Here is a 23,152-nt window from a genome sequence, read left to right as displayed (position 1 = left end):
GTTTTCTGGCAAATAACCTTTGGACAGAAGTCTTTTTCTCCTTGAGGGTCCGTAACCTGCACAGACACAGCATCATCAAGCCCAAAGCTCAGGTTTACCATCGTCGCTCAGTCCTGTGGACCTGTAAACACTTGTTCCACTTTCCATGGGATTGTTTGAAAGAATCATGGCAAATTAGAATGTGTTTCTGAGCTCATTTCAAGCCCATTACAGTTTTATAGGCTCAGTCCTAAGCAGAAAAAAAATCAAGTGCACAACTACCAGAGAGAGCAGAAGACTGGTACCCCAGGAAGGTGTTTATGCACCACGATAGACTTCAAACTGCACCCTCACACATAAAAGCAAAATTGACCTGGGTCATAGCAGTAAGGGAGCACAGAGGAGGGAAAAAAGTATAGCAATCATCTGACACTAGTTTGTTTTCCTGGATTGCTGCAACGATATCAGGCTAAGCCTGGCTGAGAGGACTTTGGTGCTCTATTATTTTCATCAGCTTTCTTACTGCCATCTCCAAAGGTAACAATAATGATAACGATGATGGTGAAAAAGAAAAGTGCTCAAATTATACACTTAAAATCCCAAGTCCTTTAGTATTACCACTCAATTTATGAAAAGCAATAAAACTATGCAAGCATTATAATCTATGATTGGAATAACGAATGGTCTCTTGGAAGAGGGAAAAAGCTATCCTAGGTTTCATTTCCATAAAGCCCCGTTAAGTGTCCCGTTGAAGTAAACCAAGTCTACAGTTTCATGAATCTCTTATTTCTATTTAGTTTTCTAGTGATCCGTGCCATTCAGTGGATCACATAATTCTTGTAAATGGAGCTTTGAGACCATTCCTGTTCTGCGTCTCTGCAATCAGATTGTCCTTCCTCATTCCTTCTTGTGTGGAAATTCTGGAGCACCGTCCAAAGTTCATGTAAACTGTGTATCTGTCCTTCCTACAGATCCTCCCACTATCACGGAATCCAAGAGCAACGAAGCCACCACCGGGCGGAAAGCTTCTCTCAAATGTGAGGCCTCGGCAGTGCCTGCACCTGACTTTGAGTGGTACCGGGACGACACCAGGTATGTGCCAAACCTGCTGCACCTCCACTGCTCCGCCAGGTCTCCCCTGCTCAGCAAGGGAAACCAGAAGCCCTAATGACAAAGCCAAGTCCGGCTGTAATTAGGTAGGCCTATCCGATTAGACTCTTTATTTTACAAGGTTTTTTACCAAGTGCTTTGGGGCTGTAGCTCTTTTTTTTGTTGTTCCGCGGTACGCGGGCCTTTCACTGGTGTGGCCTCTCCTGTTGCGGAGCACAGGCTCCGGACGCGCAGGCTCAGCGGCCATGGCTCACGGGCCCAGCTGCTCCGCGGCATGTGGGATCCTCCCGGACCGGGGCACAAACCCGTGTCCCCTGCATCGGCAGGCGGACTCTCAACCACTGCGCCAACAGGGAAGCCCCAGGGCTGTAGCTCTTAAACTGAACCCCAAGGCACTCAGGTTATGTACATAGGGTGAGACAGATGGTTCGGGGGTAGTGTCCACCTGCGTGTCTTTCTCTCCTAGAGCAGAAACCAAAGCCTGATGAAACTCATCCATTCCCGAGGCTTCTCCATCAATGGACTTCGATTCTGATACTATGGGATTGCATGATTAAAATGAGGAATTGAGCAGTAACAACAAGCTCTACCTACTTCCTTTCTCTCCTTTTTCGCCAATATAATGATGAGAAAGAAATTACTATACCAAGTCTTCATCAGTGTTTCTCTTTACTCTTCTGTCTTTGAACCCTTAGGATAAACAATGCCAATGGCCTTGAGATTAAGAGCACGGAGGGCCAGTCCTCCCTGACGGTGACCAACGTCACTGAAGAGCACTATGGCAACTACACCTGCGTGGCTGCCAACAATCTGGGGGTCACCAACGCCAGCCTCGTACTTTTCAGTAAGTATGCCAAAGCAGGGAGCTGCCTGGGAGACCAAGTCGATGGAGTTCTTCTGTGGAAAACTCGAAAATCATTCCCATATCTTTTAAAGGTAAACTTAAACAAAAATCAGTGTATAGCCACTGAAACAAAAACACAGGTTCACAATCCCTCTGCGTAAAATGAGGTTTACAAGTGAATACCTCTCCTCTCTATTCCCTGGTGTACTTTTGATAACTGCCTTGTTTTTTTGTTTGTTTTCTTAGTTTAGTTGTTTTTTTTTTTCTTTTTTTCCTGGTTGGTTAAACTGTAAGAATATTCAGAGAACAAACATCTCTTTGGGGATGGTCTCTTTAAGGAGCAGAGATGGTGTAAGATCATGGAAAGTGGATGACACTTAAAAAATGGCAGTGATGGGAGTGATTGAGGGAGAAATATTCAGTGAGGATGGATAAGGTGCTGGGAGAAGGGAGAGGCTGTAAAAAGAAAGTGTATTTTTAACAACACAAGAGGAAGAGTGGAATGAATGATTAAAACATAATCTAAAATCTAAGGGAGGAAAAACGTTGCAGAAAGGTTGGCATATGACAGCAGGAAACATTACTTGTCTGATATATTTTTGGAAGAGAGATGGGATGGTGAGAGAGAGGACCAAAGCTGCTTCTGCTGAAGACCAAAGAAGGTCCTCAAGGCAGACTAAGGAAGGACAAGTGATTTTAAATTATTGGTATTAATAAGAAAGCCCACCTTAGAGCCTTTCCCTTGAGCGGCATGTTGTAGTCAGATACCTGACCCCCTGCCTTGTTGGTCCGGCAGCTATGAGCACAGAGTCAAATGCCTCATGAGAAACAGAAGTATGATGGGTGAGATCAGGGGAAATGATGACACTTAGAATAGGAAAATGTTTATCAGAATAAGTAAAACAAACAAAAGTGATAGCATGTGCTGGGCTAGACAGTTCATTTGGACTAAAAGAGAAAGTCCAACAAATTTATTATTTTGAAATAATAAGCCACTAGGAATTTGTTTTTTTTTGTTGTTGTTGTTGTTTTTCTGCACAGGCTGAATTGGAAAATTTAGAAATACTACGACCAGGATAAATGTCTCCATCTTGCTTTATTCAGTTTAGATGAGCCTTCAAGAGAAAAGTTTTTAGGAGAAAAATCAATTTAAGTGATAGTTCCCTCAAAACGTAGTATTAAAGCCATTTTACAACTGCTCAAGATCCAATCCACTTATTTAAAAAAAACCCACAAACTATTCTAAATTCGGCCTTGAGTTTCTGATTCATAACTCCCGTTGACTTCAGTCTGTACGTGTGATGGGACACAGCTATGCTACAAATGCTGCATCATTAGGAAGTTTAAAATCCATATCCCTGTTGACTTGTCTCCAAAGACCAAACATCAGTGTTCTTTACTTAAGCTAGAGACATCGATGTCTCAGAACACTTGAGAAGATATTTATTAAGAAATGTACTTACCTGTTTCGTTCCTGACGTTAGGGATTCCATACATAGGGGGGAAAATAGCCTCAACTATGAATTTGAGATTCCGACAAATCTAAGGTGAGCTGATTAAGTAGAACAACATACACTTAACAAGAGGTTTTGTAGGGATTGGAAAAGAGAAAATGGGATAATTGGATTAGTTAGAGAAAGTGAGCAACTATAAATTTGCATGAAAGTATGCAAATTTTCTTCTCGTTATCCCACCCAGAAAAAGGACTGTGCTAATGATATTTTTCAAATAATAAATACAATGATACCCATAGACTGAGAGAGAGGATGGGGAAGAAGGATAGAAGGATGGAGTAGGCTCTATGATAGCCTATTTTTCACAGGTGTGAAAGGAAGAAAGAGACAGAGAGAGAAAGGGAGGAAGAGGGGGAAAGGAAACATTTGAGGAAGAGAGGAAGAGCATGGACTAAGTCAAAAATAATAGAGGTGCTGCTGGTCTGCTGGTGGTGATGAAAGGTGATCTCAAGCCCTGAAATACCATGGTCCTATTCACAAAAGTCCACTTCAAATACGCAACCCAGTAAGACTAAGAAATGTCAAGAATCTTATAGAACTTCTGTTTATAAACTAAGAATCAAGAAATTGGGCAAGTATATTATGGTCATATTGCCCTTGATGATTTCATAGAAGTTACCCTCATTATACCTCTGAGAAGAGTACAGGGCCATGATTAATGATGTGCTACCTCGGTGGGCCCTCTTCGAGGCAGCCCGCACTGGCACCAGCTCTGCACGCCGCAGCAGGCAGAGGAGAGGAAGCACATGCCTCAGCGTTCGGCTTAGAATTGATTTCCCACCTGATGGGAAAGTTAGGAGGCGTAATACCTACAGAAGAATAGAATACAAAAGGTCACTGGGCTTTGAGGGGAAAAGAAGCTATTAAAATTGTCAAACATTAGTGAATCTACTGTCATCCTGTTTCTTCGACATTTTAAGGAGGAAGCTCTGCTCCTTGTGTAACAGGAATGGCAATTCCACCACAACTGCCTTGCCACCATGAATTGGGTTTGGGAGATGTGGAGTTACAGCCTTCATAGCTGGATCTTTAAGAATAAGGCTCTATGGTAACCAATTTACACAGGTAAAAGGTTGGGAGGAGAGCACACACAAGGGAGAGGAAGAGAAAGAAATGAAGAAAAAGAAAGTACGTGTGTGAACAGATTGCCCATCACTTAGATTCAAAGTAGATGGGTTTATTGGGAAGAAGGAAGACACTGCTGGTGGCGGTACTTTTCCACAGAACAGGGTCAGGAGGGGAGAGATGCTTGGGAGGGGCGGCCATGGCCAGCACCCGTGACAGAGAGCATTATGTGGGCAGCGGGATGCTCTGCTGACCCAGCTGGTCCAAAGCAGACGAGCCAGCTGGTGAGCTGCTGCCAGCCAGAGGCAGCAGCAGGTAGAAACCCAGAGCCGGAGCCCCTGAAGAGTTCATGATTATCCATCTTCACTGGTGCATCAGCACATTTTCCATGTCCACCGCAGTGACGTGCTGACTTTGTACAGTGTCAGTTTGCGGTCACTGATACATCTTGTCCTCCATCACATACATACATATGCTTCTTCACTCTCTATTCAAATATTATCTTCAAAGGGGTCAAAATGGGGGCTTCCTGGTGGCGCAGTGGTTGGGAGTCTGCCTGCCGATGCAGGGAACACGAGTTCGTGCCCCGGTCTGGGAAGATCCCACATGCCGCGGAGCGGCTGGGCCCGTGAGCCGTGGCCGCTGAGCCTGCGCGTCCGGAGCCTGTGCTCCGCAACGGGAGAGGCCACAACAGTGAGAGGCCCGCGTACCACAAAAAAAAAAAAAAAAAAAAAAAGTGTCAAAATAATTGAACGAGAGTGCAAGAATACCTTGTATTCATAGTCATTTTTCCTAAGCCAATGGAAGCATTCCTTTCTCATTTGTCTTGTCCTCCACACATTCTAGTAACTGTTTATTAGGGATCCATTCCCTTAGCCTATATATCCAAGTAATGCCTTTTATATCTTTTTTCCATCCTTGGCAAAGTGTTACATTACATCATTTCTCTGTACACATTAATCCATGGTACAATGTATACTGTCATGGATTCCGCTCCTTAGTTTTTGTAAGATGTGGGAACATGTATCACATGGGTGAAGACTTGGACTTCTGCATTGTCAGCATGTGTAACATAACAGAGTCCGTGTATCCACACTGCTGACTGCAAGGCATCCGCAAAGGAAACCTTATCTTGTTTTATTGCTTGCACTGAGTTATTTTTAAAGCAACAGATAGGGAGGAAGAATAAGGGAGATGATTTTAACGTCATCACTTCTTATCAAGTGGGTATGTACAAGGTACTCTGCACATGTGCCGAACACTTAACATACGTGATCTCATTTAATCATCAGGACAGCCTTATTAGGCACTCGTATTTCTCCATTATACAAAGAGGTTGAGTAACTAGTGCAACTAAGTAAGGCTGCTGGGATTCAAATTCGGGTAATCTCCTTCCAGAGTCCAGGCTGTAAACCAACACGTTATCTAGATTTGTATATGTAGGGAAAATGTTAGGACATGTATCTTTGGTAGTTTGGAGGTGAAAAGACATCTAACTTCTTCCTCCTTTTTTCACTTAATGATATTTTTCACTGACTAAATATTGTTATATTCCTTCCTACCGAGGGGCATTACTTCCACCACCTCCCACTTCCATTTCCATTAACCCTCACCAGCCTGAGTCCACTAGATGAGTGAGACCGTTGGTTCATCTTTGGCACATTGAGATTTTGAGCAGAGAGTCCAGCCTACTGCTCAGCTTTTGACCCTAGGCATGTCAAAAGAAGGCATTCGTGGGCTTCCCTGGTGGCGCAGTGGTTGAGAGTCCGCCTGCCGATGCAGGGGACACGGGTTCGTGCCCCGGTCTGGGAAGATCCCACATGCCGTGGAGCGGCTAGGCCCGTGAGCCATGGCCGCTGAGCCTGTGTGTCCGGAGCCTGTGCTCTGCAACGGGAGAGGCCACAACAGTGAGAGGCCCACATACTGGAAAAAAAAAAAAGAAGGCATTCGTCATGTTAAAGGACAGTCCTACTGATCAGTTACCTTCTACTCTAGAGAAATGTGTGGATCGGTAAGGTATTTTGAGGCTACTGAGTACAAAAGAATAAAAATACAAAGAAATCTACACTGAGCCATACCACATCTGTGTGTAGGAGGTTTTAAAATTTTCTTTTTAATTTTAAAAGATCATTGACCTGTAAACCTATACTTGATTACATTTTAAGAACAACCTAAGCAACCCAGCACTGGAGAGAGCCCTTACAATCAGGGCCTCCCCGCTTCTTCAGAAGTCATTTTAAGTTATTACCTTTGAGGCCCAGCACTTAAATATACACCACGTGATGATGCTAGTTAAGACTTGGCAAAGCCTCTTAACCAGCTACTACTGGATGCCGTGTAATAAAGCAGTTCGAGCAGCTATTTGAACACTATCTATATGTAGTTTGAAAGCCCTCCTTATGAGGGCTCTCTGTGGATACAGTAGGAAATAGATGGGCACCAGAACTAGTTTTAGATTTAAGAGTAGGCATGGAATACACCTACTTCCAGAGAGACCACTGACCATATCCAATACCCACTGGAAAATAAAAGAAAATCATATCTGAGTTAATAAATTACCTCTCTCTGTACACCCTACTCTCAACCCCAGCTTTTGTCATTTAGGTGCTTTTAATTCAGAGGGGTTTCTTTCAAAGTGTTAACTCCAGTTTAACTGTTTTTTATGGTGTCCGAGCAGAATCAGCCAATAACACCCTCCACCCCATTTAGCAGATAAGAAACCAAAGCTCAGACTTACCAAGAGCCACAGCAGATCGTATTGGGGTAAACCTTGCATTCCGTTCTTAAAACCTCCCAATCGATTGATAAGCTATGTTGACCTCCTCAAATACTAGCAGGAAAAAGACAGAGCACATAGCACCAAGGTTCCTGCTCTCCCCTATGTTTAAATGTTAAAAGTCGGAGGTGTCTTTTTCACTTTAAGTGGTATTTACTTCACTTTACACTCTTACAGGAGCCCATAAACCCTGGCATAAACTACAAAATACAGCAAAATGATGGTGGAAGAATAAGGATAAAAAGCTAGGATGGGGAAGCATCTAAGAAATGATAAGCCAGTAGGATGAAATTAATAGAACGAGAATAACTAATGGGGTGTGATGGGGCTAAGATGATGATAACAGGGTGGGAAATCATTGAAGAGGCAATGAGAGGGGGGTGGATGAGATGTTTAGCAATATAAATGGTCTTGTCGAAATGAGGGCAGAGTGCATTTACCCAGCTGTGAACAGTGTGATGAGAAAATATTAAGCTGAGTCATTTAAACAGTCTGAATAATAATTGTAATAAGAATAAAATAAGATAGATATAGTATAATATGGGACAGTGGTCTCCAACTGCTCTATAAATGCTGAAAGCAGTTTAGCTATTTATTTTCAAAGCTGGAAACTTAATACCAAATAACCAGTCGGAGGTTTAAAACATTTTTCTCCTTGACATTTGTGTAACTAAGACACAGTTTTTCACTGTGCTATTATTGACTTGTTCCATCTTAATGCACTTAGAAAACTTTGGCATTTAAGCCACACCTTTCATCCAAGAAAGGAAAGCTCACTCTTCAAGGAGACTGGGTTTTCTTAGTGTCCAGATGTACTGAGTGCCCAAATTCCAGGCAAAATCTACTCTTCTAAGCTTATGACACAAGATGGCAGGCAGATCAGATTTGAATGTGCACATAGGCTTTTCTTTTTATGGTTTTGATTTTTGTTGATTTTCATTTATCACTGGTCTTTATCTAACCAAGCTGCTAGGAGGAATGTAGAAAAGTATTATGATTACATTACATTATAGGGTTTGGGGGTAGCAAGTAATGCATCCTATCCCTAATGCAACATTCTATCTTTCTGAAAGAGCCCCGGAGGAGGATTTAGAGTTAAACCTGGGTTTTGATGAGACAAGTAGAGGATACCTTAAAGCCTGAACTCTTTCAGCACGTTCAATTTATGGTCAGAAGCTTGGGGATGGGACTGCGAGCGACTCATAAGCTGAGACTCTAGCGTTTAAAAGAAAAGCACGTCTTACTGCTGAACAGGATGTGTCATCAAGCAAATCTGACTGGTGATCAAACTTAAGATGAGATTGTATTATCACAGGGGGGTGGGATGAAGGAAAAGACTAAAAATCAGATTTTATCATGCCAAGAAGCTTAGTGTCTTTGCATTACTCTTGCACTGATATCAGTAATGGGGAAGGAAAAATCTGAGGGAAAAATTGAATTAGTATTTACCAAAATAAATTTTCTAGATGCTTGGCTAAAGCTGATATGAACTGTAGGACTTAAAGGGAGGAAAGAGTCTTTAGTTACCACAGGGTCATCTGTCAAAAGTTAAAGAGCCCAGAACCAGGGCCAAGATGCATGACCTGAATTTGATCACTACTAATTTAAATACCCTCAATACCAACACCCCCCAAAATCTGTAATCTTGGTGGATTTTCCAGAGGAGGGCAGGATCCTGTTTGCAGGGTTACCACAATAAGGTGTTATCCCCTATTCTAGCTAATTTTTTTAAAGACTTTGGATGTTAAAGTTTACTAATAGCTCTCTGATAATTTAGTGTTGGCAGGAAGGACAGACAAATGCTTTACAGGAGATATGATCCCATAGGCATGAAAATTCATCTGTTTTATAATTGTGAAGCTAAACATGAGTAAGATATATCTATATCTATCTATATAAATTCTCCATGATGCTTACTATTTTTTCCCCTTTAGAGCGTGTTTTACCCACAATCCCCCACCCCATTCAAGGTCAGTATGATTTTTATCGTTGTAGTTCTGTTGCTGGGTCATTCTCCATCACCTATAATGTGCAAAACACAAAAAGGGGGAAGCACCTTGACAAAATTCGCATACAAAAGGAATCATTTTTTTCTTTAAACCTTCAAAAAAAGGTCAATCGATTGCCCTCACACTAGTTGAAAGGCAGGTAACTGGTCTGTCTGTACCCGACCTAACTTCAAGTTGGTCACTAACTGAGGAGACAGTGCTAAACTCAGACAGCAATTTTTTGTTCTATTAATACATATTACAGGTAACTATGAACTCACATATTTGGAACACAGCCGGTTAAATTCTGTAGCTCACAAAAATATGAATCCTGTAACTGACCACCTTATACAATCCAAATCTGAAGTCATTTGCATTACTTGTAAAAATGAATTTATCTATTACCAAAGGTTGAACTCAGCCAGATTACAAGGACATTACCTTTTCTTAAAATCTTGGCCAATTTGGGGGCGTTTCCTTTTAAACATAACTATTTCAGAAAACACAAATAAGAAAACAAGGTAATCATTCCATATTCCTTCTCACAGAAATTTCTACACACTCAAATTAAATTTTGCCTTCTACATCACATTTAGCTGCAAGTGCAGTGCAGCCCCGACCTTCTAGCTTAAGGGCATTTAAAGGCAAATTGGCAAATAAAATTAAAACAATAAAAAAACCTGAAATGAAACCAACCTACCATTGAAATTAAATTCCAGAAAAAGTGATTTGCAAATAACACTCAAAGACTTGAGAAAAAATGGAAAGTAGGCCATGTGGAGCCTAGTGTGGAAAAAATAAATCCAATTAAACGAGACTGTCGTATACACTCTAAAGGAAATGTGCTCAGAATTAAAGGTAGGAAGCTGCTGTTTTATAAGTTTGAAGACGGATCATGTTTCATTAACACTTGTCCAAACTAAAAATTAGGCCAGAATTGGATGTAGATATGGAGAGTGTCAATAATGTGATGTTTTGCATATGTATGTATTCACATATATGCAAACTTCCTTTAATTACATTAGAAATGAGAATTGCACGGTTTCAAGGATCAACTAGACAGATTAATAACAGAATTATTCTTAAATTTGAAGTAGGGGCCAGACTATTTTTAGAAGAACTCTGTTGAATAAAATTCTTCCCTAAAACATTGATGAAACCTGTTTCTTATCCCAGTCACTAAAAATAAGACTGTTAAAATGTGCCTGTTTTTCAGACTTGACAAGAAACTCAGTGTTCATGGAAAGCATCCCATTTTGAATTCCTGACATGCCACAGTCATTTTAAAACATTTATCTTCTACTGTTGCTGCAGAGATTGACACCATTTTATCATGTTGCCATCTTGCAAATATCTTGATGTGACAAACATGCACATATGCGTTTGTCCCAATGGGTAACATTTTCAAAGAGGTCATGCTCCATCCAAGATGGGCTTTGTACAGTGTCACTATTACTCAAGGTATCCTTTGTGAGAGCAGTTCTACAGCCACAAAGTCAAATATTTTATCTGATCACTCTTTATGATATATATAACATTGAACAAAATGAAGCCAGACACTTCACAAAGGACAGCTGTTTGATATTGAAAAACAATTTGGACCAGGATGGAGCATGTGGGATTTTGTTGAACTTGTTATTTTCCCACAAACAGAACTGTTGATTGGAGAATGACCCTAGTTTGATTTTACATTGTAGATGGACTGTTGTAGATAGCTTCCATAGATCCAGTAGTTTTAGAGAATATAGTTTATCTTACTACTAATACTTAGGGCTTCTGCTCGTAGAAATTGAAAAGCTGTTCATGGAGACTTGGGGTAGCTGGTGAGAGAGGTAGTTATAGGAGGTGCCCTCTTAAGTTTCCTGTTCCTTACAAGGACTTTTACTTTCTAGAATCAAATCTGTTTTCTTCTCTTCTTTCCAATCAAGATGGCAGCCCATGGAAAAAAATACTAACATATGGGATCCTTAACCCTTTTTATAGTACCGAAATATCTAAGAAAAGCTGACTGCCTCACTGTGGTCATAACTATAACATGAGACACCTTCATTTAATTAACTATTATATATTGTCATCATCTATGTGCAATCCTACCTTTCCCTCCTAAAGTGTGAAGATGTCTGTAAGCAGATGGTTGATGCAAATGGCTTGAAGGATTTTGAGCCAATTAATTTTCATAAGGTGTTTTGAAAGTAGGAGAAAGTCCCCAAGCTCCTTTTCTCTCCTCCCATCATAAAAAAAGAGAACTTTCCCTCCTACTTTCCAATAACAGGAACACATGTTTAATTTCAGCTACTTCATTGTTAATATCTCTCTTTGGAGGGTCTCCCCTCCTACCCCCTCTCTACATGGCCCATCAGGGTGACTGGGGATAAACAGCAGAGTTGCAGCAGGAATGCAGTCCTAAACCTCTTCAAGCTGTGATTAAAAAAACACAAGGCTCAGTAAATCAAATATGTTTCCCTTGGGTTTCCTTCATCACATTGCTTGATTTTCTGCAGTGATAATAATAATACTGGAATTACACCAAAGGACAATTTATATTGTCTGCGGCCAATCAGAAATTTTCAAACTTCCTTTCCTCTTATGCCAAAAACAAAACAAAACAAAAAAATCAGGGTGCTTCCCTGCTCCTTAATTTAAAAGATAAATAAATAAATAATAAAATAGTGTGCCATTTTTTATCTGTTTCTGATAGGTGTTTTTTTCCATTAATTTTAATTTAGGTTTATTTATTCTGAAATGAGTCCTGAATTGCATATATTTTGCATAACTACCCCTGACTACATCGCTGCAGAAAATCCACTGAACTGTAAAATGAGGAAAGAGCCAGCTCTGAATGTCTGAGGGAACTTTTCTCACTTTGTTAGTCTCAAGTCATTTCCTGAGGGCTCTGAATACTGAGAATCGGGTAACATTGCTCCCATCTCCTCCCTACGCACAGCCCCTCATGACGGACGTGCACCAGAGATGCTCTCACATTTAGAAGGACCGCAGGTGCAGAATGAGGTGATGAAACCAGCCTCCCGAAGTAAAAATAAAGGGAAAGAAGAGAAAAGGACAAGAACAAACCACCGTTGTGTGTTTATCACCCTCAAGTGACGAATTCCCTCGAGCTCAAGGCTCTCTGGCCACAGTTGCTGCCACTTAAAAAAAAAAAAATTAATAACCCTGGAATCTGTCTACCCTGTTTGCCTCCTATCTGATTATTTATTCCAAGTGAACAGCCTTTCCATTCACTAACCCCGTGTGGCTAGTAGGTTTGGGAAATGTTTGAGATTATCTTCCAGGTTCAGGCACTGCACTGGGTTTGTTCACAGCTGCTTGCCATTCCGTTCCTGTTTTTCCATTGATAAAACACATTGTGCATGGCTGGGTTTGCATGATTAATACAGCTGTCTAAAGCTCACTCTGAAAACAAAACACGCCCCACAATTAAAGTAAAAAAAAAAAATTAATGTCCACAAACAAACCAGGCTTGCAGAAATCTGCACTCCTCCTGGCCTGCTTCCTCCCACAGGGAGACTGGTGTTGCTGTGGGTGTGCCTGACATCTGAACAGCCAGATTCCATCTCTAGAAAGAGGAGGAGATGTACCTGTCCTCAGCTGGCACTCCCAGGAATGGGTTCTCAAATCAGACTCCACTGGCAAGGAAGGAAAACAGGGAGAAAAATCCTACAAAGATCCCATGCTGTGAAGGTGGCTGGACTATATCCCTACAGCTTCATTTATTTTCTGTAGGATATAATCCCAGGGATGAATGAGAGAATACTTCTTTTCAGCTCCTTATTATAATGGCAGTTTTACCTTGTCTAATAAAAAATGATAATATTAATAATAATAATAATAATAGCCAACATCGATAGTGGGCTTCTCATGTAATAGAGTTCTAAGGGCTTTTGCATGTATTAATCCAATTAGTCCCTACACCCCTAGGAAACTAACATGCACCTTCTCCTACACTTTTAATCATCAGAGTACACCCAAATTCCAATCTACTCCTTGCTGCACCCAGGCACATATATAAATCTATAGTACATTATAAATAACCATTATGTATGCATTCATGGTCATTAGATATGTATTAGATATACCTGTCTAATGAATTTTAAACACTCATCTAATTTATTTTATGTATTATAATTCTTATAATGTATAATACAGTTGCCTTACAATCCATACACTTTTACAAAGTCCATTTCCAGACCCATTCAACACACAGAGTTGTATGCCAACTCACGCAGAGATTTGAAAGCTTCCATCTTTAAAAAACATGAGCGGAGCTGTCTGGCATCGGCACATCTAATTCCACACACTTATTCAGGCTGATTTACATACACACCTCTATTAATCATGGATAATTACTAGCATTGTTCTCTTTAATTCAGTTTTTCCAACTGTGAAATGGGAAAGAAATTATATTTTTCATGCCTACAAGCTCAAATGGTGTTTTAAATAATATATAAAATAGAACTTCAATTTCCTAGAAAGAAAGCATATTGAATGCAAAATGATCATATTCAGATACACATATGTCTTATAATTTTTAAAGATGTACTTATAGTTAAAGATGTATCATGTGTCACGTTGCCTGGATATTAGTTAGATAAAAGTTCGGTTTGGCTTCATGATAGTTTGACGTATTTCGGATTCTAGGGATGTCTGAGATGCCCACACTGCTAACAAGTTTAAATAGAGAAGTATCCCAAGGTCAGAGAAAGAAGACTTTTCATTATTTTTTCACCACCATCATAATACTACACTTAAGAGGAGCTGCCAGGTACACAGTTCCCTACTGTGTGACACACACTCATACACTCATGCACTTGCTGTCGATGCCCCTATGCACATTGCCACCTGTCAGACTAATCCATAATGATCAATCTAAAGAACCTGCCCTTTATTTCTGCTCACAGGTGTAAAGCATGTCCTAGGAAAGCCTTCAGTGTTTAAGTACATTTCTCCTTTCCCACTAGGTGATGGAAACAAGGGTCTTGTTTTTTTTAATAGAACTTAGGTAGCCACGTCAACACAAATTTACAGCAGAATCATGGGCCCTGATTAATACAATGAAGATGATTAAGAGTTGACATGAATACCTGACAACCACCCTCTGACTCCTTTAATGGGAACAGGAGTCTGACTTCCTCCCGGTCTATCCCAAGTGGGATATAGTTGTGCCAATACTTCACCTAGAATCAATACTGCACCAGCCAATTCAACGATTTAGGCCCAGCTGTAATAGGTAGCCCAAACCACTGATTTAGACCCAGTTGTACCAAGCACTTCTCTCTGTTGAATCCACTTCTGTGTTTTGCTCTTTCACCTTTTCATTCTTCCTTCTGCCCTGTTTCCTAAATGGTTCTTGTTCTCTCCCTGTTAAAATTTTCTAGCAAGAATAATTCTGAAATTTATTCACGCTCTTATTTAAATGTCCAACAGAAGCTTGGAAGTGTTACCTCTCTCAGAATTTACATTTAGCTTCAAGCTAAATGGCTAAAAATCCTACAGCATCAATTTAAAGGAAGGAGAATTTTTAGCCCTGGGACTCTTTTCTGATGCCTTTTCCTATTTTCCTAGTCTGGATCTGCCTACATCAGTCAGCCTTTCCTGGTGATCTCCCTGTATTTATGCCTTGCTGTGCTATTTAGATTTCTAGAGCCAGCAGGGACTTGAAGATGAATATTTTTTTTTTACATCCAAGCTCCCACTAAATTTTAATTTGATGGAAATATTTCTCTTCTATGAGCTATATGAGAAGAAAAATATCTTTCAAAGTAACAATTACATTTTGGGATTAAGTTGGAGTAATTGACAGTCTTGTCTTTTTAATTAAAAGGAAGAAAACCGCCTAAGAAGAGCTCAGTGAGATTTGCAGCAGAAAATGTTAGCATGCTGCCCCAAAGGGTGAGAAGACCAGGATCCTGAATGGACAGAAAGTGCTGATGCAGGTCCCTCTGGTCTTTAGAGAGCTCGCCTCGGTGTTTGCCAGAGTGTGACATTTAACAGGAGGTAGCAGTGTGCTGTGAGGAGCGTTGCTGGGTGTAGCCAGGAAGGAGGTCCTTTCACTGGAAGCTTCGCTCTAGGTTCAGAGACATGATACGGATCAAGAGTCCTTAAAGGAAGTGGCACTACTTAAGAGTTAAAAAAGAAAGAATACATATTCTTCCAAGAATTCAATCATCAATGCAGTCTCAGCCCCTGACAAATTTCATAGTATAGCCCTGCAAACGTATAATCTTTAACTTTCGTCTGCCTCGTGGCTCCCTCTTTCCTTTTCACCTGAATTTCTTATTCCTGTTATCTGTATTTCTTGATCTTCTTTTTCTCTACATTTTCCACCATATTCACCTTGCATTATGCATACACTCTCTCTCTGACATCCTTCAAATAAAACCATAGAAAAAGTTTTGATGTTGTTAACATTCACTTCTAAACACTGGTTACCAGCCATGCAAGCACCACAAAGCCATTATCGCATCTATCTGGAAGAAACATCTACTTCTGAAGAGGCAAGATACAAATTAACCTTAGTAACAACTTCTCTTACACAGTCACTCCGTCCCCACAATGTTCTTTCATCAGCACAAGTCATTTGTAGGTATTAAACAAGCACTTCCATAAGGGAAAAAATCAGCTTAAGGGGTCCTACCTTACATCTCCCCTTGTATACTGTGGTGAAGAAACACACCTGCCAAGTCAGAACACAGCATAACATAATGAGTTTGGAATTCCAACTTAAGGTGTTCATTTGTACACAGATATATGATGGGAGTAGGCAGACCCCTCACTAGGACTCCACTGTGAAGTGTCCGCTATAGCCACCGCAAATCAGTAGGGGGGAGAGACCTTACAAGTCATTTATCATGCTTCCTAATTGGACCCTGGGGAGTCAAGCACTGCCATAGTTGACTGCACTATTTTACTCATCACAATGCTGATTGTAAAAGAAAACACTTCCGACATCTCTGTAACACATGTGTATGTTTCAATACCTAGACATTACCATTAACAGAGTGTCTTTGCTATACATCACAGCTATCAGTCCATTCTACTTTATCTGCCCCATACTCTCAAGGGAGATTCTGCCTCAACCACTCACGTTCCAAACCTTGCAGTTCCAGTATGACTTTTAACTGCCTAAGAGGATATTGTTTGGGGCAACAGTAGCATCCTGTGCTTTCAAAAGATAAAAAAAAGCAGTAAGAGATACCTGGGCCTTGAGATAACTGAGCACCCATTCTGTGCATCATCCCATCCCCTGTAGCCCGCACGGCACCAGCATCCCCAGCCATGTTCTATGTTGGAAAGTTTCTTGGCCATTCTAAAGTGCTTTCTCAATTGTCCATGTGAATGTTTGGAGGGCAGAAGCGACTAAGCAAAAAAGGAAAGAAAGAAGGAAAAGCAGTAGCTTGCACTTCTCTTTGTTGAATCGCAAGTTAGAGAGTAACTTGGGAGATTTGTTCTCTTTTCTTCCCTGGAGTTCCTGAATACAGGTAAGTTCATTGTTGAAAGCTGCTTACTTCGTGTGGCAGTGCTGAAAAAGATGGCATGCGCTCATGCATTGGAGGTTGGTCTTCCCTAAGGACCAGCCCTCCCATTCTGTCATTAAATGAATAGTGTCGCTTGTTCTGCATTTAGATGTACTCTCCACTTGCTTTTGCTTTGTAAAGTTCCTTTTAGAGTCCATGTTTTCTTTTCCTCTGATTTCTAACCATGAGGAACACAAGAAATAAACTTCATTCTCAATGGGCAGTGCACACTAGTTTCTGGCCCAGATGAAGTTCATTTAACAATACATGGTATTTTGATTACACTGTTCATTCCCTCAAAAAAAAAAAAAAAGTACTATCCTAGTACTTTTTATGTGCCAAGCTCTCAGCTGGATCTTGGGAAACACTGTGGAGAGCAAACCAGACACGGCCTCAGCACTAATAGAGCTTACAGACCAGACGGGGCAGTAGATCAGATAAATTAAGCAACTTTGCTATGTTGAGGAAACCTGTGTGGTATATGGGGAGCACAGAACAGGGGCACCTTAGCTAACCTGGACTGGTCAGAGAGGCTTCCAGGTGCAAGTGAAGTTCAAAATTAAGGCAGAAAGGAGAGAAGGGAGAGAGGAGCAGAACATCCCAGGAATGCAGAGATCTAGAATCCAGAGAGAGCTGAACAGTATGGTCTAATGAATTTTCAAAATCTGAAAAAAAAAACATTTTTCCCTAATAGTGTCTTACTTTTCCTTGTTTGCGTCTGGCCTGTTTAAAAGAAAAGTGATAAACCAGTGGAGTTAAAAGAGAGGAGATGGGCATTTCTACCCCTGTTACACATTTAAGACAAGAAACAGCACCTGTCCGCCTGATCGTACAGATATGTACGGATAGCGTATACTGTATGGTAGGTGGTGTTATAGAGGTGAGCTTCCTGGAGGATGCTGAGAACCTATTATCTAGCAGAACATCTAGAGAAAACTTTCAGCCTCTCAACAAGGAGGTTTGATAGTAGGTTTTTATTTTAGTTGTAGGAACGGTCAGGTTGTATGGCGCCATTTCCAGCAGCTGCTCTAGAACCTGGCGATGATGCTATGTTTGGAGTCGGTGACGCAGCAGGAATGACAGATAAATCACTGAGGCGTCCTGGCGCTCCAAGTAGTACAGTCACTGCGAAGGGCCCAGAGCAGAACCACCGCCTTCACCAAGTTCTGCCCTGCGGTGGTCAGTGCCACAGATGCAGGCCCTAGGGTAACTCTGAGCATTCCACCTTCTTTTAATCCCTTATCTTCCCTTATTTCCGATAAATAATCCCTTATTTCCAAGAGCCTTAACATCCCAGGAAATCTCACAAATTCACTTGTTATCTCTGCATTCAAATGTCATAGGCAGGTTACCTTGTTTCATGGTATTTGAATGTTTTTGATTTTGAAACTTGCAAAATGAAAACACATCTTACATGGATTAAAGACCATCTTGAATCCCTTAGAATTTAAATCTAAAATGTATTCTAAAACGGATCTGCAATTCACAATTTAGAGCATAGAAGTAGAGAGAAAGAAAACCAGACAGGAGGAAAATCTCTAGAGACCGACCCAAACCTGTACTTTTTAAATCCTTTTTTAGCAAGTTAAATACATGAAGGCACAAAAGGCTTCAAATATACATAAAATGTATATTTTTAAACATGGAAAATATAATCTACTTTGCCCCAACAATAAGTAGATTCAGGGCTGGGAGATAGCTCTTTATGAAATATGATGATTGTTCTTAAAAACAATCGAGGGGCAAAGGCCACGATTTGCCCATCGAGGGGCAAAGGCCACGATTTTACCCACAGGTGCAATGGGCGTGTTCCAGGCTCAAGGGCAGAAGCACGTGTTTCTTCTTTAAGACGGAAGGTTCATGTCTGGCCCTAATACCTTACTGATAGCTGATTCAAACAAATTTGCTTCTGAAGTTTTTCTATCTTATGCATATTTTCAGGTGGAGTGGCCCAGGGAAACTCCTTTATTAAACTTAGCCCATTGGGCATTCTCTAACATTTTAATTCACTGATTATTAAAAATTAAACCTCTCAGGCTAAATAAGAAATCTGCAGGATTTGCGAAGGCTGACTTTGCTGTAAGAGACTTAATGAAACCCTCTCTTTATGTCAGGAGTGCTTAGTGAGTCTGTACTCTCTGGAACCATCCATATCACAACTGAGCAGAGCCCGTAGCAGTTAAAGTTAATTCGTGCATCTCTACTCACTCTACAGGGCAATTACTTCAAGCGTGCAGTCAGAAGGACCTCATAGACCCATATATTACATTTCTCATTGCATTGTCACTTCATGCTGTAAAGACGATGTTCCTTATAGAAGTCAGACCTCACCTATCTTAGCTTCTCTTTAGTTTTACTGTATGATACCAGCCAACTAAAAAGTGGAGGAAAACATTCATTCTCTTTGTAATGATGTCAACCCAAAGCTAAAGCAGAAATTGATTATTTTCTTTTCCCCAGATTTAGAGGTTTTTTAAAAAAATGCATTGATTTGTTTTTATAAATAGTTTTCCATTCTGATAATAAATGTTATGTATTCTCATTATGGAAGAATATGAAAATATATGAAACTATAAAGAAGAAAATAAAGATTATATATAATCTCTCTCCCCAGAGATAGCACCATTAATAATGATATAAACAAATGTTTCATCTGAATGTTGGAGCTGTCAGTGTACTGTGAAATATTCAGGTTAAAACACCTAACCTGTTCTCCTTTTTCTGCCCTCTCTGAGGCTGGGCCTGTTCCTGTGGCTTGCTCAAGGTCACAGAAGAGGCAGGTCCAGGAGCAGTGTTCCTGCCCCCAAGCCAGTGCTCTCTCCACAGGCACAAGCGCTCTCTCAACTCTTCCAGGTCCTAAGTCAAACCTGACTCGTTTTTACAAGCGATTTCCCTTGTGGATTTCCTGGAGCGAATTCCCTCCAGGATTTCCAGTAAAAGTCCTCCTTTCAGATGTGGGTCCTCCTACGCTCTCTCTCTAAATTGGGGTATTAATACAAATTTGTCTTTTTTGAATGAAATGACCTTTTATTGTAAAAATATTTTCTCCAATTCTCCTTAGTATCGAATGTTTAGTTAGTAGAGGGTTGGTTCACTAATTGATGAGAATAAAGAATGAGTCTCAATTATTTTACCATATAATGAGAAATTATGTCAGCATTAGTTCTGATTTGGCTTGACTCATTCATTCACCACGGAGCTCTCACCATATGTCTAAGGTGGCAAAAAACTTGGTAAATCATTCATATCTCTGACTCACTCCAAAACAGCATCAAACATCTGAAGTTCATTCCTGGTCGCAGTCAACTCTAAGAGGAAAAGCCCCTAGGAGCATTTGAAAGTCAAGTGTAGGATTCCTTTCTGACCCAAATCTAGCTAAGGGGGAGGCCAACTTCCTTTCTCAAATATTGATGACGTGTTAAGACTTTTTAGTTTTCCCAGCCAGTTTGATGTATTTCCCTAGTAGTCAGGATAATGATCAACCTATGATATAACTAAGAAAACAGGAATAATCTTAAATGTTGACTCTTAGAACCATTTCTGTATGTTGGCTTTTCCCCTGAACTAGACGCAGAATGATTACTGTGATTCTCAGAGAACATTCCTCTAGAAATACTAGGCATTAGGGTTTACAAAAAGTGAATATAGTAAAAGAGGAAATTTAAAACTCTAACACTCCAAATAGAAATCATAGGCATATCATTTTCCTATGTAAAAAGGAAAATAATAATAATATGTAAGTAGAAGTGCTAACCCCTAAAGCCTCCAGGTAGAGCAGAGAAACCATTGAGAAAGAAATTAACAACTTTCAGAGTGTGGCTTTGAAAATTGAATTAATAAAAATGTCCCCCTTTTAAGCTACTATAATAAAGATTTTATTTTTCAAAACCTTGACCAAAAAAAACAAAAGAGCACAAAAAAATCATAAATTCCCATGGAGGACACTTCACAAATGTCATGCTTCAGGTCCTCAGCATCAGTGAAGGAAGAAGACGCATCACGTCGAATATTCTTATACATTAATTTCATTAAATTTCTTAATGATTTTAACTCTGTCCCTCACTTACTTTTCCCAGGCAACTGGAGGATTAAATCTGTTGAATTTGGACCCTCCGTCTGCCCTGAACATACACTCTTATTCATTCTGGCCCAGAAAAAAAGTGCGATTAGTTATTTTAAGTCCTCTAACATGTCATTTTCAAAACCTGGGACATATCAGAAGATTGGCCTCATAGAAAGAGTCGTGCCATATGCAACAGAGAATGTCTCCTTGCTCCAATGGCTGTGGTGTATTGAAAAGTGAGCCGTTTACATTCAAGTAAATACCCTGGAATTAGAACAATTGCACGGACAGTATAAACCGCTAAACTCTACATATCCTACCTGTGGATTAGAATGAATGCTTATAAGCATAGGATTAGAGATAAGTTCTTAAGAGTCAAAGTACTGAAAATCAATTCTTCTCCTCATGGATTCGTTGTACCCTCACCTCCTCTCCCACATGAAATTCAAAGAAGGCAAAATGCCAAAACAGCTCATAAATATAGATACGGAAATTTCCTCAGGTACTAAGGGAGTTACCAAACTGTAAACTCTAGAGCTTCCAGTGAAGCATCCCTCACCTTCACAACACTCATACTAATTACAGAGAGAGAGAGAGAGAGAGAGAGAGACCTAATTATACCACATAATGGCAGATGAGAGGAAAGACTAAATCTTCTGGCCTTTGAACAAAAGAACATCTTGGGTCTTTATTTTCTAAGGTCTAAATTTCATGAGTTCTTAAATAAAGCTTAGCCCTCCAGAAAATTTTCTACCTGCCAGGGATTTGGGGACTAATGAAAGGACCTCCCAGCCCCATATGGTTCTTTAAATGACTGTGAATTCACAACAATAATTTTGCCTTTGTGTTAAGGCATAGTTGTTTCAGAGAATAAAATTTCCCCCTACCTAGAATCTTAGGGAGGGCAGCTCTTAAGGTATTGATTGATAAATTCATTCACTCAGTCACTCATTCATTTATTCATTTATGTACTCAGACACTTATTCAGCAGATCTATTGAACACATACTCTGTGCTAGAGAAGTAGTGAGCTGAGGCTACAGTAGTGAACAAGGAAGACATTGTCTATGCCAATGAGAAAAGCCCAGTCAGCTCTTTCTGATGATGCATGTTTGTATAACATGGCTGGTTGTAAAGAATCTGAAAGTCAAAAGTCAAAGACAGATTAGCATAAATAAATTTGTCAAGGCACTTGCTTTTTCTGGTATTAAATTATTTTTCCCATTGCCTCCTTGTACGCCTTCATCAGGAGCTGAGATCTAAGCATATGACAATAATGCTTCTGCAGAAGTCTAGAACTGCCTCTGTACTAGAACCCTCCAACATTTTGTCCATTGTATTGCTGCAGTAGATTTATCTTTTTATTTTACTATTTAGACTGGCACTGCCATGCTTACTTTTTAAGTGTGTTTGCTAAAGCAAGATCGACGTGTGTTGAGAAGTCTTCGAGAGGCATAAAAATGGTAGGTTTCAGGTATATTCTAATGGGTATGTCCAGGGAATCCCTACAGAATTGGTATTCCCTGGCAAGGCAATTTTAATCAAGAACCTGAGATTTCCTTCACGTTGGAAAAGAAAGAATAATTGTCAGTTGTTAGGGACCAAAGAAAATTTTTTTTCTTGCCTATAATAGGAGACTCCTTTTTGCAAATAACATTTCATGCCTGCTCTGGGAAAGAAAAAAAAAAATTCTTTCTCACTACTGCCACCTCGTGGACAAAGGTGATTTATTTTAGACGGCGCAAAGGAACATGTCTTAGTATTACCACAAGATGGCAGCATACAACCAAGTTTTCAAAGAGCCCCGGGCAAAAAAGTCCGGGATTTTGCTCCTCAAAAGAGAATGTTCTATTCCAACAGAAGAGGATGAGTAGGAAATAATTGTACAAAATAAGCACTCTGTTCCCTTTTTCTAAGTACAAATGGAATTCCAAGTGTTAAGATCATTAGTATTTCACAAACTAGTTCATTTATTGCGATAGGGAAGACTTCCTAAAATTTAACTGGTAAGCTAGTTTGCTTTTTAAAGATATTTTAAACAAGTGTATATTTTTGTCTGAATTTTTGTGACATTTTCTTCATAGAGTGTAGTATTTGAGTAATGTTTTTTAAATTATTTTGTTGAACTCTTTTTAATTGATTAGTAGGGGAGTGTCTGTTCCCTAAGAAATCCATTTAGGACATACAAACCTTTGCCCAAGCCTGTGCCAGTGACTGGTTAACCCATTGCTAGTTTTCTCCTGACCAAACTGCTGCCTAATCAGCCTGCATCCCTATCACTT

General features: G+C 40.1%; 1 protein-coding gene across 2 annotated transcripts in view; it reads left to right on the top strand.

The window, feature by feature from the left end:
- LSAMP (limbic system associated membrane protein) overlaps window positions 1-23,152 on the top strand; it is a gene marked incomplete at its 5' end in the record, with an annotated part of 646,055 nt that overhangs the window by 612,141 nt on the left and 10,762 nt on the right. The window contains 3 exons of one of the 2 annotated variants that reach the window (XM_082840215.1): window positions 951-1,071; window positions 1,785-1,933; window positions 9,223-9,258. In XM_082840215.1, the coding sequence (XP_082696341.1) occupies window positions 951-1,071; window positions 1,785-1,933; window positions 9,223-9,258 (306 nt within the window). The remainder of the gene's footprint in view (window positions 1-950; window positions 1,072-1,784; window positions 1,934-9,222; window positions 9,259-23,152) is intronic. The other variant, XM_082840216.1, reaches the window with a different exon arrangement.

Source organism: Leucopleurus acutus, assembly GCF_964270905.1.
Source record: "Leucopleurus acutus genome assembly, chromosome: 5".
In the NCBI taxonomy this organism is placed as follows: Eukaryota; Metazoa; Chordata; class Mammalia; order Artiodactyla; family Delphinidae; genus Leucopleurus; species Leucopleurus acutus.
Note: the sequence above shows the minus strand (reverse complement) of the source record. Positions and strands in the feature narration are given on the sequence as shown.